The sequence below is a fragment of the Pristiophorus japonicus genome, chromosome 8 (genome assembly GCF_044704955.1).
Source record: "Pristiophorus japonicus isolate sPriJap1 chromosome 8, sPriJap1.hap1, whole genome shotgun sequence".
Lineage (NCBI taxonomy): Eukaryota > Metazoa > Chordata > Chondrichthyes > Pristiophoridae > Pristiophorus > Pristiophorus japonicus.
Window position 1 is genome coordinate 166,737,634 of NC_091984.1, and position 17,687 is coordinate 166,755,320.

General features: G+C 45.4%; 1 protein-coding gene across 1 annotated transcript in view; it reads left to right on the forward strand.

Moving 5' to 3' along the window:
- Positions 1 to 660: 660 nt before the first annotated feature.
- Positions 661 to 17,687, forward strand: part of LOC139268212 (glutathione hydrolase 1 proenzyme-like) — a 94,137-nt gene continuing 77,110 nt past the window's right edge. Inside the window, exons 1-3 of the mRNA XM_070886262.1 lie at positions 661 to 827; positions 1,858 to 1,988; positions 7,874 to 7,966. Of these exons, the coding sequence (XP_070742363.1) occupies positions 661 to 827; positions 1,858 to 1,988; positions 7,874 to 7,966 (391 nt within the window). The remainder of the gene's footprint in view (positions 828 to 1,857; positions 1,989 to 7,873; positions 7,967 to 17,687) is intronic.

The window sequence follows — 17,687 nt, forward strand, 5'->3', positions numbered from 1 at the left end:
CAAATGTTATACCTGCTAATGTGCAAACCAATTCTAGAGTCAAATCAGCACTAAACGCTCTCCATGCCAAATTGTATTGCCCAGTTTAGAGGCACCCTGCTCCCAGTAACTGACCTCCCCCCAGGACAGTGTGAATGGCACAGAGTGACTCTTGTGCATTATCTTGCTACAAGTTTGCCCAAGTTGGAAAGTGCTAATCTTCTACTCGATATCTCCTCTGGATTAAAAGCTACATTCCTGCTGGACCAGTGTTCCACTCTGCTCCACATCTTATACCTTCCAGTAAGGTGAGTACTATCGATTGGTCCAATACTACTAGCTTCTACACAGCTTTGTGTTTGATCAGCTCATCACCCAAAGCTGCTTGTTATTTGGCATAGTACGGGTCAAACAATATACCATATACAAATACCAATATACAGCTTGCAAAAGAAATTGAGAACAAAACGTTAGACCTGGTAATTATCTGATTAATGTTTTTATGCAGCGGTATTAAATTGCAAGCTTGGAGCTTAGTGACGGAACTACAGCGGGTTTTATCCATCAGTATTCTACTCTTGTGTTTTGAGTTGAAGTCTCCTGTTCATAATGGCCATTTCTGAGCTCCTCTTGGAGATTACACCCAGTCCTGAACCTCCCCTCTTTCTTCATTTTAGAAAAATGACTCGTCGACTGAAAGCACTCCTTGCTCTTACAGTTACGGTCTTGCTTGCCCTCATCTTCATCCTGGGCCTGTACTTTGGGCTGAAGTCCAAGGAAGAGGCAGCTTATTCCTTCGAGAGAGCTGCTGTTGCTGCAGATGCAACGAGGTGTTCGGAGATTGGCAGGTGAGTCTCTGTTAGAGGGCCTTGGCTCACAAAGCCTGTCGTAGGAATAATGCTAAACCTTTGGGGCTGGATTTTCGGCTTTGATGTTTTTGGGGGTGATAATGGCGGCGGGGTGGGAAAGTTAGTGCCCGGGAACAGTTTGCGCCTCAGTAGGTAAGTTTGGGCAGCTGGGCCCTGAGTCAGAGGGTGCAGCGCTAAGGGAGGCGTACACCTCTCTTGGGCGTTAGGATGGGAGACATCCGAGCTAAAGAGCCGGGCCGGGAGCACTCCGAGAGACGTCTGGGGGGCGGGAAACTAAAAAAAACGACAAAAACATTCTCAAAACATTGCCCGTGCCACCACAACACAAATCGCAAAAAAAATTAAAAGAACAAACAATCACACTTAATCTAGGAGTCCATTACTCACCTCTTCGCCGACGGGATGGTTGGACCGCCCTGATTTCCGGCGGACGGGTCGGGCAGTAGTCCAAACTCGCGCCGGCATCGCAACCAGGGGCGTTACACACCCGGGCGCAGCTTTACTGGATGGTGCTGCTCAGCACTGCTGCTAAACCGGACCTGAGGATCGCTGCAGGGCGCTGGAGGCCAAAACACCTCACCGCCTCCATTGCCGCTGCTCCGGGGTGAAATACGGAGCGCAGAAGACCTGAAATTCCAACCCTTGCAGAGAATTACAACATAGAAACACGCCGTTCCGCCCAACCAGTTCGTGTTGATATTTATCCTGCACGTGACCTGTAGTCCCAAACCCATGGGTCTGCCAAAAGATCCTGGAATTGCGGCAGTGACTGCTTTGGGCAACCGAGTACAGGATTATTGTTGCTTGATGGCTCTGTAGACAAATCAAAACTTACTCTGCATCTCAGAATACTTTCAATGCAGGGATATTCTGAGGCAGAATGTCTTGGCTGTAGATGGAGTTTGGATACAGATCCACCATGATCTAATTGAATGGCAGAACAGGCTCAAGGGGCTGAATGGCCGACTCCTGATTTATGTTCCTAAATCTCACACTGCTTTCATTGCAGGGATATGCTGAAAGAGAAAGCCTCAGCTGTAGATGCTGCCATTGCCACCTTGCTCTGTGATGGGCTGATGAACGCACACAGCATGGGGATCGGGGGAGGATTCTTCATGACCATTTACAATGCACAAACAGGTAGGTGTCTCAATGCTCCATCTGTATCCTCACTGTCACGCTCCCGACTTTCACATGAGTGCAGGGACACCTGTTGATTATATTCCGTGCAGCCCACAGGAAGGGAACAACGCTTGGGCTGTTGCAGGTTGTTTATTTGAGATGTTCCATGCAGCTGCCAAAAGTCAGCGATATTGTGCTATGTGTTCCTTTGGGCAGGAAATCCCTCTGCAGCAGGTGGTGAAATTAACTCTCGCTCACCCCCATGTTTTAAACGGTAGTCACACTACAGTTTGAGTGTGAGTTGAATGTACTAAAACCACAAACAATGAATCTGGACAGAACTGTCCTTGTGCACTTCATTATTTGATTATTTTATTTTACGTTTAATATCACCAGTGGAATTCTATCCCCAAAGTCACTCGTTCTGGAAAGTTCCTAGTAACCTCACTGGAGCGACCCATTAATTCAATCTGTTTGGTTTTAATTAGTTACATTTAAATTATTATTCCGTTTGATTTCCCTTTAGGGTGAGCCAGATCTGGTAATAAATGACTTGCTGTTATCAGGAATTCATACTTAGATTAGAATTGATCCCGGCCTTTGTGCACGACAGCAATCTGCTTTGATGTCGTTTGCTTTTAAGAAGCTGGGGCTTGGGAGACACGGTGATGCAGTGGGCTAGGCGCTGGCCTTCCACCTCTGGGCTTGGGTTGAGATCCAGTTCCCAGTGCTGAGTTGATGGTTTCCATTTTGTCTGTAGGCTGTAAGGGACCAATGTGAAATGAGTTCCAGCAGAATCAATTCAATTGCTAGTCAGCATGTGCCCAGAGCACTCAAGTGCCTCTAAATTGGTGGTAGGGGCTAGCAATTGCATTATATGGTGCCTTTCACGTCCTCAGGACACCCCAAAGTGCTTTACAGCCAATGAAATACTTTGGAAGTGTAGTCACTGTTGCAATGTAGGAAACGCAGCAGTCAATTGGTGCACAGTAAGCTCCCACATAAAGTAATTAGACAATCACCAGATAATCTGTTTTACTGATGTTGGTTGAGGGATGAATATTCGTCAGGGCATCGTGGCGAACACCCCTGCTCTATGAATGGTACCATGGGATCGTTTAGATCCACCTGAGAGGGCAGACATCTCGGTCTAACATTTCATCCGAAAGACAGCACCTCCGACAGTGCAGCACTCCCTCAGTCATCATCATAGGCAGTCCCTCGGAATCGAGGAAGACTTGCTTCCACTTCTAAAATGAGTCCTTAGGTGGCTGAACAGTCCAATACAAGAGCCACAGTCCCTGTCACAGGTGGGACAGACAGTCGTTGAGGGAAGGGGTGGGTGGGACTGGTTTGCCGCACACTCTTTCCGCTGTCTGCGCTTGATTTCTGCATGCTCTCGGCGATGAGACTCGAGGTGCTCAGCGCCCTTCCGGATGCACTTCCTCCACTTAGGGCGGTCTTTGGCCAGGGACTCCCAGGTGTCAGTGGGGATGATGCACTTTATCAGGGAGGCTTTGAGGGTGTCCTTGTAACGTTTCCTCTGCCCATCTTTGGCTCGTTTGCTGTGAAGGAGCTCCGAGTAGAGCGCTTGCTTTGGGAGTCTCGTGTCTGGCATGCAAACAATGGGGCCTGCCCAGTGGAGCTGATGAAGTGTGGTCAGTGCTTCAATGCTGGGGATGTTGGCCTGGTCCAGGATGCTAACGTTGGTGCGTTTGTCCTCCCAGGGATTTGTAGGATCTTGCGGCGACATTGTTGGTGGGTATATCTCCAGCGACTCCCTCAGTACTGCACTACAGTGTCAGCCTAGATTTTGTACTCAAGTCTCTGGAATGGAATTTGAACCCACAACTTTCTAAATCAAAGGTGAGCGTGCTACCCACTGACACACAGCTCAAATTAATTTATGATTTCATTAAAATAGTGAACAGTGTAGCTTCACCCAGAATACTGGACCCTGTTTTTAAAAATAATAAAGCAACTTCTATCCCCACTTGGGTGTCTTAATCAGAGATACCATAGGATGTGGGAAATAAAAACATGTCAGATTTGGTGCCAGTAAAGGGCACTCTTCTGGGGTCAGGTTTGAGTTATAATGTTAGGGTGCTGTAGAAAGATTAATTCTGCATCTAAACATGCCGCACCAAGTCCCGCTCACCCATCACCCCTGTGCTCGGTGACCTACATTGGCTCCCGGTCCGGCAACACCTCAATTTAAAATTCTCATCCTTGTTTTCAAATCCCTCCATAGCCTCACCTTCCCTATCTCTGTAACCTGTGACTTGGGTAGACAATTGGGTGCTCCTCCCTGATACCATTCACTGGGTTGAGGGCAGCACATGTGACTGGCCTGCTGAGATAGAACGCTGCACTGTGCCAGCTAGCAATAGTCAGTGCTAGCTAGTGAGAGTCTGCACATGGCGCATTCCTCAGCCTTTCAAAAGCATTTTCAGCCTCAACAGACCAAATATTTGTCTGGGCTTCCCTTTCCTTTCCCGAGTTAAATCTGTTCACTATCAGGCTACCCTATTGCAACTATCTGCAAATATGCGAGAGTGGTTACTCAAGCCGCATTTGCTGGGGCAGACCCAGAGCACCAAACAGCCTAACCTTCTCTGGCCAAACCTCTGTTTCTCCCCCACGCCCCGATCCAAATAATGAGCTGGTCGTACTGATGTTACATTCTTTGGCCTTAATTGTCAATCCTGTTCTACTTTGGAGTTCAAGATACCAAGCAGGGGTCGAGAGAGGTGGTGGAGAGGTAGAGCTGGGTGTCGTCAGCATACATGTGGAAACTGTCTCCGTGTTTTCAGATGATATCGCCAGAGGGCAGCATATAGATGAGAAATAAGAGGGGACCAAGGACAGATCCTTGGGGGAACACCAGAGGTAATGATGCGGGAGTGGGTAGAGAAGTCATTGCTGGAGATTTTCTGGCTATGATTAGATAGACAAGAATGGAACCAGGTGAGTGCAGTCCCACCCAGCTGGACAATGGTTTAGAGGCGTTGGAGGAGGATGGAATTGTCAACTATGTCAAAGGCTGCAGACAGGTCCTGAAGGATGAGGAGGGATAGTTTACCTTTGTCACACTCACAAAGGATGTCATTTGTGACTTTCGGTACTGTGGCAGGGCGAAAACCAGATTGAAGGAATTCAAACATTGAATTCATGGAAAGATAGTCACAGATTTGGGAGATGACAACACATTCAAGGGACAGGAAAGGGAAGTTGGAGATGAGGCGATAGCTAACAAGTAAAGTGGGGTCAAGGGTTGTTTTTTTGAGGAGAGGAGTGATAACAGCAGATTTGAAGGAGAGGAGGACAATACCTGAGGAGAGAGAACTGTTAACAATGTCAGCTAACATGGGAGCCAGAAAAGGAAGTTGGGAGGTCAGCAGTTTAGTGAGAATAGGGTCAAGGGAGCAGGAAGTGGGTCTCATGGACAGGATGAGCTTGGAGAGATCAAGAGCGGAGATCAAAGAGAAACTAGAGAAAGATGTGAGTTTAGGGCTAGGGCAGGTGGGAGAGGCAGATGAAGTTTGGCCCTGTGGGCTAGGGGAAGGAAGGGAACTCGCAGAGGCAGCTGATCGGATGGTCTCAATCTTTGAAACAAAGAAGTCCATGAGCTCCTCACACTTGTTGGGTATAAACTAAGAGTGGAAAAACATTGTCTTCTTGGGATTGAGGAGAGAGCGGAGGGGATGGAAATGTTTGGGCTGTGTGGTGCTCCACAGGGATGCTGCGGCAACTGTGTAGGTGTGCTGTCACTAACCTGGCATCAGCATTATGCCCCGACCATGTCTCTGCCTTGGCTAGAGAAAAATACCTTTCCATCATCTTCATGGTCTTCTCATAAAATGTAGTGGTCAGGGACAAAAAAATAATCAGAAAGGCTAATGTAATTTTAACCTTTATAACTCGAAGCTGGGAATCAGGGGGAAAACTCTCCATTGACTGGTGTCATACCTGGCACAAAGGAAGATGGTTGTGGTTGTTAGAGGTCAATTATCACAGCCCCAGGACATCTCTGCAGGAGTTCCTCAGGGCAGTGTCCTAGGCCCAACTATCTTCAGCTGCTTCATCAATGACCTTCCCTCCATCATAAGGTCAGAAGTGGGGATGTTCGCTGATGATTGCAATGTTCAGTTCCATTCATAACTCCTGATGTAATGAAGCAGTCCATGCCCGCATGCAGCAAGACCTAGACAAAATTCAAGTTTGGGCTGATAAGTGGCAAGTAACATTTGCGTCACACAAGTGCCAGGCAATGACTATCTCCACAAATAGAGAGTCTAACCACCTCCCCTTGACATGCAACGGCATTACCATTGTCGAATCCCCCCACCACCAACATCCTGGGGGTCACCATTGATGAGAAACTTAACTGGACCAGCCACATAAATACTGTGGCTACAAGAGCAGGTCAGAGGCTGGGTATTCAGCGGCAAATGTCTCACCTCCTGACTCCCCAAAGCCTTTCCACCATCTACAAGGCACAAGTCAGGAGTGTGATGCAATATTGTCCACTTGCCTGGATGAATGCAGCTCCAACAACACTCAAGAAGCTTGACACCATCGTGTACGAAGCAGCCCGCTTGATTGGCACCCCATCGACCACCTTAATCATTCACTCCCTCCACCACTGGTGCACTGTGGCTGCAGTATATATCATCTACAAGATGCACTGCAGCAATTTGCTAGGGCTTCTTCGACAGCACCTCCCAAACCGGCGACCTCTACCACCTAGAAGGACCAAGGACAGCAGGTGCATTGGAGCAGTGTCACCTCCATATTCCCCTCCAAGTTACACACCATCCTGACTTGGAAATATATCGCTGTTCCTTCATCAAATTAGCTACCAGATTGGACAAAATCTCTTCTCAGAACTCAACTTCAATTTTTTTTAATGTGTTCTTGGAATGTGGGCAACATGGGTAAAGCTGCATTTCTTGGCCGTCCCTAAGTGCCCTGCGTAGTGCTAGTGGTGATGGTGCTGCTATAATGCTTTCAGCTGGGGATTCCAGGATACTGACCCAATGATGATGAAGAAACAACTCAGCATACAACAGAAAGAACTTGCATTTATAAAGCACTTTGCTTGACCTCAGGATGTCTCAAAGCACTTTACAAGGCAGTACTTTTAAAGTGGCGCCACTGTGATGTAGTAAATGTGGCAGCCAATTTGTGCACAGTTTAGTCCCACAAACAGCAGTGAGATATTTAACAGATAATCAATTTTAATGGTGTTGGCTGAGGGATAAATATTGGCCAGGACACCATGGTAAACTCCCTGCTCTTCATCGAAATAGTACTGTGGGATAAGAACATAAGGAGTAGGAGCAGGAGTAGGCCATACAGCCCCTCGAGCCCGCTCCGCCATTCAATACGATCATAGCTGATCCAATCTTTTACATACACCTGGGGTGGGAGTCTGGGGCAGGAGAGGCTTAAATTTTCCCGCTCCTCCTGCCCCACAGAGTAAAGTAAAACAAACCTTCCCTGTTTGGGCCTATTCATCTTCCCAGCCGGCCCCGACTCTCTCTAGCCGGGTGGGAAAGCCACAGCAGCTTCTCCGCTTAGGTCTGAGTCCATCGGACAGCAGTCTGTGTATCTGTAGAAGGGCCCTGCTGGCTTTACCATCCAGAAGTCTGCATAAAGAAAACCATGGATGGTGGGATCTGTGTGGCCCGAGGGCGGGTAAGTAACCTTGGTGATTTTCGCCCAGGTTCTGTTGGATGGCTAGGCTTAAAATCAGCATCAAGTGTTTTTAGGTGGATTGAGAGATGAGGCTCTGTCATCTCCTGCCGCACTCTAACACTTTTGCTGTAAATGCTTAACACAGAATTCTTGTAATGTGATCCACATTGTCTGGAACAATACTTTTTTTTCTTCTTTTTCAGGAAAAGTAGAAATAATTAATTCCAGAGAAGTGGCCCCAGGGCATGCGTCAACAAATATGTTTGTTAATAAGACAGATGGGCTGTCTCGTAAAGGTAAGCACGAGGACTGCAATCAGTACATTCTTCTTGACCCCGCCCCCCCTCTCAATGAAGTTTGAGCTCAAAAGCAGAAAGTTTCTGACTGAAATGCTGCAGGATACCAAAGAAAACACTGCTTTTTCCTCCTTTTTATTTCCAGTTTTCTCCCCCCCACCCTTTCTCCGAAGACTTTGATTACTTTTGGGGTTAACTTGCCAAAGAGGCATATTATTTGTGTGAACACATGTCTGCAAGCTATTTAACCATGAGGGTCAGCACAGTAATGATTGCTGGATGACAATCAACAGCAATATTGTACCTTGGACATTTACTTTTTCCTAACTTGGTGTGTTAAGACCACTTATAGCACCGTAGGGGTTCACTAGATGGATTTATAAGAACATAAGAAATAGGAGCAGGAGTAGGCCATACGGCCCGTTGAGCCTGCTCCGTCATTTTATAGGATCGTGGCTGATCCGATCATGGACTCAGCTCCATTTCCCCGCCCGCTCCCCATAACCTCTTATTCCATTTTCGGTTAAGAAACTGTCTATCTCTGTCTTAAATTTATTCAATGTCCCAGCTTCCACAGTTCTCTGAGGCAGTGAGTTCCACAGATTTACAACCCTCTGAGAGAAGAAATTTCTCCTCATCTCAGTTTTAAATGGGCTGCCCCTTATTCTAAGATTATAGAAACATAGAAAATAGGTGCAGGAGTAGGCCATTCGGCTCTTCGAGCCTGCACCACCATTCAATAAGATCATGGCTGATCATTCACCTCAGTACCCCATTCCTGCTTTCTCTCCATACCTCTTGATCCCTTTAGCCGTAAGGGCCATATCTAACTCCCTCTTGAATATATCCAATGAACTGGCATCAACAACTCTCTGCAATTGGGAATTCCACAGGTTAACAACTCTCTGAGTGAAGAAGTTTCTCCTCATCTCAGTCCTAAATGGCTTACCCCTTATCCTTAGACTGTGTCCCCTGGTTCTGGACTTCCCCAACATCGGGAACGTTCTTCCTGCATCTAACCTGTCCTGTTCCGTCAGAATCTTATCTGTTTCTATGAGATCCCCTCTCATCCTTCTAAACTCCAGTGAATACAGGCCCAGTCGATCCAGTCTCTCCTCATGTGTCACTCCAGCCATCCTGGGAATCAGTCTGGTGAACCTTCGCTGCACTCTCTCAATAGCAAGAACATCCTGCCTCAGATTAGGAGACCAAAACTAACACAATATTCCAGGTGAGGCCTCACCAAGGCCCTGTACAACTGCAGTAAGACCTCCTTGCTCCTATACTCAAATCCCCTAGCTATGAAGGCCAACATACCATTTGCCTTCTTCACCGCCTGCTGTACCTGCATGCCAACTTTCAATGACTGATGAACCATGGTCTCATTGCACCTCCCCTTTTCCTAATCTGCTGCCATTCAGATAATATTCTGCCTTCGTATTTTTGCCCCCAAAGTGGATAACCTCACATTTATCCACATTATACTGCATCTGCCATGCATTTGCCCACTCATCTAACCTGTCCAAGTCACCCTGCAGCCTCTTAGCGTCCTCCTCACAGCTCACACCGCCACCCAGTTAAGTGTCATCTGCAAACTTGGAGATATTAAACTCAATTCCTTCATCTAAATCATTAATGTATGTTGTAAATAGCTGGGGTCCCAGCACTGAGCCCTGCGGCACCCCACCAGTCACTGCCTGCCATTCTGAAAAGAACCCGTTTATCCCGACTCTCTGCTTCCTGTCTGCCAACCAGTTCTCTATCCACATCAATACATTTCCCCCAATACCATGTGCTTTAATTTTGCACACCAATCTCTTGTGTGGGACCTTGTCAAAAGCCTTTTGAAAGTCCAAATACACCACATCCACTGGTTCTCCCTAGTCCACTCAACTAGTTACATCCTCAAAAAATTCCAGAAGATTTGTCAAGTATGATTTCCCTTTCATAAATCCATGCTTTCCAAATACGCTGCTATTTCTTCTTTAATAATTGATTCCAACATTTTCCCCACTACTGATGTCAGGTTAACCGATCTATAATGCCCTGTTTCCTCTCTCCCTCCTTTTTTAAAAAGTGGTGTTACATTAGCTACCCTCCATTCCATAGGAACTGATCCAGAGTCGATAGATTGTTGGAAAATGATCACCAATGCATCCACTATTTCTAGGGCCACTTCCTTAAGTACTCTGGGATGCAGACTATCAGGCCCCGAGGATTTATCAGCCTTCAATCCCATCAATTTCCCTAACACAATTTCCTGCCTAATGAGGATATCCTTCAGTTCCTCCTTCTCACTAGACCCTCTGTCCCCTAGTTCTTTTGGAAGGTTATTTGTGTCTTCCTTCGTGAAGACAGAAACAAAATATTTGTTCAACTGGTCTGCCATTTCTTTGTTCCCCATTATAAATTCACCTGAATCTGACTGCAAGGGACCTACGTTTGTCTTCAGTCATGTTTTTCTCTTCACGTATCTATAGAAGCTTTTGCAGTCAGTTTTTATGTTCCCAGCAAGCTTCCTCTCGTACTCTATTTCCCTCCTCCTAATTATACCCTTTGTCCTCCTCTGCTGAATTCTAAATTTCTCCCAGTCCTCAGGTTTGCTACTTTTTCTGACCAATTTATATGCCTCTTCCTTGAATTTAACACTATCCTTAATTTCCCTTGTTAGCCATGGTTGAGCCACCTTTCCCGTTTTATATTTACTCCAGACAGGGATGTACAATTGTTGAAGTTCTTTAAATGTTTGCCATTGCTTATCCACCGTCAACCCTTTAAGTATCATTTGCAGTCTATTCACGTCTCATGCCATCGAAGTTACCTTTCCTTAAGTTCAGGAGCCTAGTCTCTGAATTAATTGTGTCACTCTCCACCTTAATAAAGAATTCTTCCATATTATGGTCTCTCTTCCCCAAGAGGTCTCACACAACAAGATTGCTAATTAGTCCTTTCTCATTACACATTACCCAGACTTGGATGGCCAGCCCTCTAGTTGGTTCCTCGACATATTGGTCTAGAAAACCATCCGTAATACACTCCAGGAAATCCCCCTCCACAGTATTTCTACTAGTTTGGTTAGCCCAATTTATATGTAGATTAAAGTCGCTCATGATAACTGCTGTACCTTTATTGCATCCCTAATTTCTTTTTTGATGCTGTTCCCAACCTCTGCTACTGTTTGGTGGTCTGTACACCACTCCCACTAGCGTTTTCTGCCCTTTGGTATTCCGCAGCTCCACCCATACAGATTCCACATCATCCAAGCTAATGTCCTTCCTTACTATTGTGTTAATTTCCTCTTTAACCAGCAACACTACCCCACCTCCTTTTCCTTTCTGTCTATTCTTCCTGAATGTTGAATACCTCTGGATGTTGAGTTTCCAGCCTTGGTCATCCTGGAGCCATGTCTCCGTGATGCCAATTGTATCATATTCATTAATTGCTGCCTGTGCAGTTAATTCGTCCACCTTATTATGAATACTCCTCGCATTGAGGCATAGAGCCTTCAGGCTTGTCTTTTTAACACAATTTGCTCTTATAGAATTTTGCTGTAATGTGGTCCTTTTTGATTTTTGCCTTGGGTTTCTCTGCCCTCCACTTTTACTTTTCTTCTTTCTATCTTTTGCTTCTGCCCCTATTCTGCTTCCTTTTATCTCCCTGCATAGGTTCCCATCTCGCTGCCATATTAGTTTAACCCTTCCCCAACTGCACCAGCAAAGACTTCCCCTAGGACATTGATTCCGATCCTGCCCAGGTGCAGACCGTATGGTTTATATTGGTCCCACCTCCCCCAGAACCGGTTCCAATGTCCCAAGAATTTGAATCCCTCCCTGCTGCACCACTCCTCAAGCCATGTATTCATCTGAGCTATCCTGCGATTCCTACTCTGACTAGCACGTGGCACTGGTAGCAATCCTGAGATTACTACCTTTAAGGTCCTACTTTTTAATTTAACTCCTAGCTCCCTAAATTCAGCTTATAGGAACTCATCCCATTTTTTTTCCTATTTATGCCCCCTAGTTCTAGTTCTAGTCTCCCCTTTCAGTGAAAACATTCTCTCTGCATCCACCTTCTCAAGCCCCCTCATAATCTTATACATTCCGATAAGATCACCTCTCATTCTTCTGAATTCCAGTGAGTAGAGGCCCAACCTACTCAACCTTTCCTCATAAGTCAACCTCCTCATCTCCGGAATCAACCTAACGAACCTCCTCTGAACTGCCTCCCATTCAAGTATATCCTTTATTAAATATGCAAACCAAAACTGTATGCAGGTGTGGCCTTGCAATACCCTCAATAACTATAGCAAGACTTCCTGCTTTTAGACTCCATCCCCTTTGCAATAAAGGCTAAGATTCCATTGGCCTTCCTGATCACTTGCTGTTTCATGCACCAGGACCCCCAGTACTGCAGCACTTTGCAATTTTTCTCCATTTAAATAATAACTTGTTCTTCAATTTTTTTCTGTTGAAGTGCATAACCTCACACTTTCCAACATTATACTCCATCTGCCAAATTTTTGCCCACTGAGCCTGTCTATGTCCTTTTGCAGGTTTTTTGTGTCCTCCTCACACATTGCTTTTCCTCCCATTTTTGTACCATCAGCAAACTTGGCTACGGTACACTTGGTCCCTTCATCCAAGTCGTTAATATAGATTGTAAATAGTTGGTGTCCCAGCACTGATCCCTGCGGCACACCATTAGTTACTGATTGTCAACCCAAGAATGAACCATTTATCCCAACTCTCTGTTTTCTGTTAGTTAGCCAATCCCCTATCCATGCAAATATATTACCCCAACCCCGTGAACTTTTATCTTGTGCAGTAATCTTTTATGTCAAATGCCTTCTGGAAGTCCAAAAACACCACATCCACTGAGTCCCCTTTAACCACCCTGTTCATTACGTCCTCAAAGAATTTGTCAAACATGACTTCCCTTTTATAAAACCATGCTGACTCTGCCTGACTCCTGGGATGAGAGGGTTTTCCTATGATGAGAGATTGTGTAGAATGGACCTCTACTCTCTGGAGTTTAGAAAAATGAGAGGTGAGCTCATTGAAACATACAAGATTCTGAATGGGATTGACAGGGTAGATGCTGAGAGGTTGTTTCCCCTGGATGGAGTGTCTAGAACGGGGGAACTGTCTCAGGATAAGGGGTAGGTCATTCAATTCCGAGATGAGGAGGAATTTCTTCACTCAGAGAGTTGTGAATCTTTGGAATTATATGCCTCAGAGGCTGTGGTGCTGAGTCTTTGAGTATATTCAAGGCTGAGATAGGCAGATTTTTGGACTCTAAGGGAATCAAAGGATATGGCGATCGGGCAGGAAAGTGGAGTTGAGGTAGATGATCAGCCATGATCTTATTGAATGGTGGAGCAGGCTCAAGGAGCTGTATGGCCTACTCCTGCACCTATTTCTTATGTTCTTCTATTCTTATTACTGCACTGGCTGAGATCAGCCAGCTCAGCGCAGATCTTGGGTTAAAGCGGAAAGGTTCCTGATTGATATGGCTCAACTCTCATTGGATAAACTTGCTGAGTCATTGTGGGGGTCTCTAGGTTTTTGAAAATAAGTTGTATTTCTTGCCTACGTGGTGTCTATTTGGGTGTTGATATGTTCCTGATGCCAGTGTTGTTTGCAGGTTGTAGTGTATTTGCTTCATGGATTCTTTGCTTAAGAATTCACAGCTGCACATTTGCTGTAAAAGACTAGCTGGTTTATTAGCAAAGATTTAACAATCAAACTTGTACTTTATGTCCCTGTGAGTATGCTCACAGGTTTGTAGAGCTGTTGAGTTGGGAATGGCTTAGCCAGTCACGTGACGTTCACAAGGCTCAATAAAACCCCAGCCAGTTGGGTTCGGGAGATCCACAATGAGGCAGGTGGTTGTGAGCCTGGTGGATGAAGTGGTAATGTGTAGTGTGATTGATAAACCTTCGCTAATAAACTAACTAATCCTTAAAGCAATGTGTTGCTATGAATTCTTAAACAAAGAACCCATGAAGCAAATACATTATGAAACTGAACCCAACCAGTGCATCCACCAGGTTCACAATTGTATGGAAAACCTGGACTCAATTAACTGAGGTTTTATTGAGTCTTGTGAACATCACATGACTGGCTGAGCCACCCAGTGCAACAGCTCCACAAGCCTGTGAGCATGCTCACGGATGCACACATTACACAGGTGGTGTGTGTCAGTCACTGCTGTATTTGTGACCTTTCCCTCGGCCACTTCTTACTCCAGTTTAAGATACAGGTTAGTGTGGTCTGCTGTGGATTCTGTCACCAGCTTCATTAAAGAAGAAGTTCAGTGTGAGGAGGGAAGGACTTTCAACACCATAGCTGCACCTGATTTCTGTGCAGTGAGGATTTGAGTTCAAGAAAGAATTAGCATTTATTTAGTACCTTTTGCAACCTCCAGACGTCGCAAAGTGCTTTATAGCCAATATACTACATTTGAAGTGTAGTCAATATTGTAATATAAGAAATGTGGCAGTCAATTTGCGCACAGCAAGCTCCCACAAATAGTAATGTGATAATCGCCAGATAATCGGCTTTAGGTGTTGGTTGAAGGATAAATATTGGCCAGGATAACCCCCTGCTCATCTAAGACAGCACCTCTGACAATGCAGCACTCCCTCAGTACTACATTGGAGTGTCAGCGCAGATTTTGTGCTCAAGTCTCTGGAATGGGTTTTAAACCCACAACTTTCTCATTCAGAGGCGAGAGAGCTACCGATTGAGCCATGGCTGACGCCTAATTCATGGCAGGTTAAAGACACAAACTCCCTCTTTCAAACCTGTGACCCTACCAACCTTTGCAATATACATTTCACCTTGAAGATGCCAATTTTCTTCAGTTCCTTCATACAACGCACCATTTCCAACCACCCCATTGGGCATCCAGACCACTGACTGTGATGGAAGTGATCGCTTTGAAAGCAGGTACAGAGACTATAGCAGAGTGCAAACCTACACTACGTATGCACGTATATCAACCAAGAGAAATCCTGAAGGATCAGTTGCTTTTCCTGGAGTACTGTAACATGCATACTGATCGAGGTACCCTGGGTTAACATGGCATGGTGACCAAATGTATCTGTCTCTGCATGAGGCCCAAATCAATGATATCCATGTGAAGATCCTGTTACTTCAGTAAACTCTGCTTTCATAGAATCAAAGAAATTTTCAGCATGGAAGGAGGCCATTTCGGCCCATCGTGTCCGTGCCAGCCGACTAAGAGCTATTCAGCCCAATCCCAATTTCCAGCTATTGGTCTGTAGCCCTGTAAGTTACGACACTTCAAGTGCACATCCAAGTATTTTTTAAATGTGGTGAGGGTTTCTGCCTCTACCATCCTTTCAGGCGGTGAGTTCCAGACCCTCACCATCCTCTGGGTGAAGAAATTTCCCCTCGTATTTCCTTTATACCTCCCCCCAATTACTTTAAATCTATGCACCTTGGTTTTTGACCCCTCTGCCAAGGGACCTGGTTCTTCCTATCCACTCTATCCAGGCCCCTCATAATTTTATACACCTCAATCAGGTCTCCCTCAGCCTCCTCTGTTCCATAGAAAATAAACCCAGCATCTCCAATCTTTCCACATAGCCAAAATTCTCCAGTCCAGGCAACGTTCTTGTAAATCTTCTCTGCACCCTTTCCAGTGCAATCACATCTTTCCTGTAATGTGGTGACTAGAACTGCACACAATATCCCAGCTGCGGCTTAACCAGTGTTTATACAGTTCAAGCATAACATCCTTGCTCTTGTATTTCATGCTTCGACTAATAAAGACAAGTATTCCATATGCCTTCTTAACCACTGTATCTACCTGGCCTGCTACCTTCAGAGATCTGTGGACCTGTACTCCAAGGTCCCTATGTTTCTCCACACTTTTCAGTGTCGTATTCCCTTGCCTTGTTAGACCTCCCCAAATGCATTCCCTCACACTTCTACGGATTGAATTCCACTTGCCACTGTTCTGTCCACCTGACCAGTACATTGGCCAGTACACTGACCAGTCAGGTAAATAAAGTGGTTAAGAAGGCATACGGAATGCTTGCCTTTATTAACCAAGGTATAGAATACAAGAGCAGGGGGGTTATGCTTGAACTGTATAAAACACTGGTTAGGCCACAGCTGGAGTACTGCGTGCAGTTCTGGTCACGCATTACAGGAAGGACGTGATTGCACTGGAGAGGGTATAGAGGAGATTTAAGAGGATGTTGCCGGGAATGGAAAATCTAAGCTATGAGAACAGATTGGATAGGCTGGATTTGTTTTCATTGGAACAGAGGAGGCTGAGGCGAGTCCTCATTGAGGTGTATGAACTTATGACGGGCCTAGATATAGTGGATAGAAAGGCCTATTTCCCTTAGCAGAGGGGTCAACAACCAGGGGGCATAAATTTAAAGTAATTGTTAGAAGGTTTAGAGGGGATTTGAAGGGAAATTTCTTCACGCAGAAGTTTGTAGGGATCTGGAACTCACTGTCTGAAAGGGTGGTAGAGGCAGAAACCCTCACCACATTTAAAAAGTATTTGGATGTGCACCTGAAGTGCCGTAACCTACAGGTCTACAGACCAAGAGCTGGAAAGTGGGATTCGGCTGGATGGCCTCTTGTTGGCCGGCGCGGACACGATGGGCCGAAATGGCCTCCTTCCGTGCTGTAAACTTCTATGATGCTATGATTGATATCTTCCTGCAGTCTGTAACTTTTTTCTTCATTATCAACCACACAGCCTATTTTAGTGTCATCTGCAAACTTCTTAATCATACCCCCAACATTCAAGTCCAAGTCATTGATATATACCACAAAAAGCAAAGGACCCAGCACTGAGCCCTGCGGAACCCCACTGGATACAGCCTTCCAGTCAGAAAAACACCCATCAATCATTACCCTTTGCTTCCTGCCTCTGAGCCAATTTTGGATCCAACTTGCCACTTTGCCCTGCCATGGGCTTTTACTTTCGTGAGTAGTCTGCCATGTGGGACCTTATCAAAAGCTTTGCTAAAATCCATATACACTGCATCATACGCACTACCCTCACAGACCCTCCTGGTTATCTCCTCAAAAAATTCAATCAAGTTAGTCAGACATGACCTTCCCTTAACAAATCCATGCTGACTGTCCTTGATTAATCCATGTCTTTCCAAATGAAGATTTATCCTGTCTCTCAGGAGTTTTTCCAATAATTTTCCCACCACTGAGGTTAGGCTGACCGGCTGTAATTACTCTGTCTATCCCTTTCTCCCTTTTTAAACAAAGGTACAACATTAGCAGTTCTCCAGTCCTCCACACCTGTAGCTAGAGAGGACTGGAAAATGATGGTCAGAGCCTCTGCTATTTCCTCTTTGGCATCTCTAAACAGCCTGGGGTACATTTAATCCAGGCCTGTGGATTTATTCACGTTCAAAGCTGCTAAACCCTTTAGTACTTCCTCTCTCACTATGTTTATCTCATCTAATATTTCACACTCCTCCTCCCTCATTGCAAAGTCTGCATCGCCCCTCTCTTTTGTGAAAACAGATGCAAAGTATTCAATTAAGAATCATACTCATGTCTTCTGCCTTCACACACAGATTTCCTTTATGGTCTCTAATAGGCCCCACTCTTTCTCTAGTTATCCTCTTGCTCTTAATATATTTATAAACCATCTTTGTGTTTTCCCTGATTTTACTTGCCAACATTCTTTCATGCTCTCCCTTTGCTGGAGA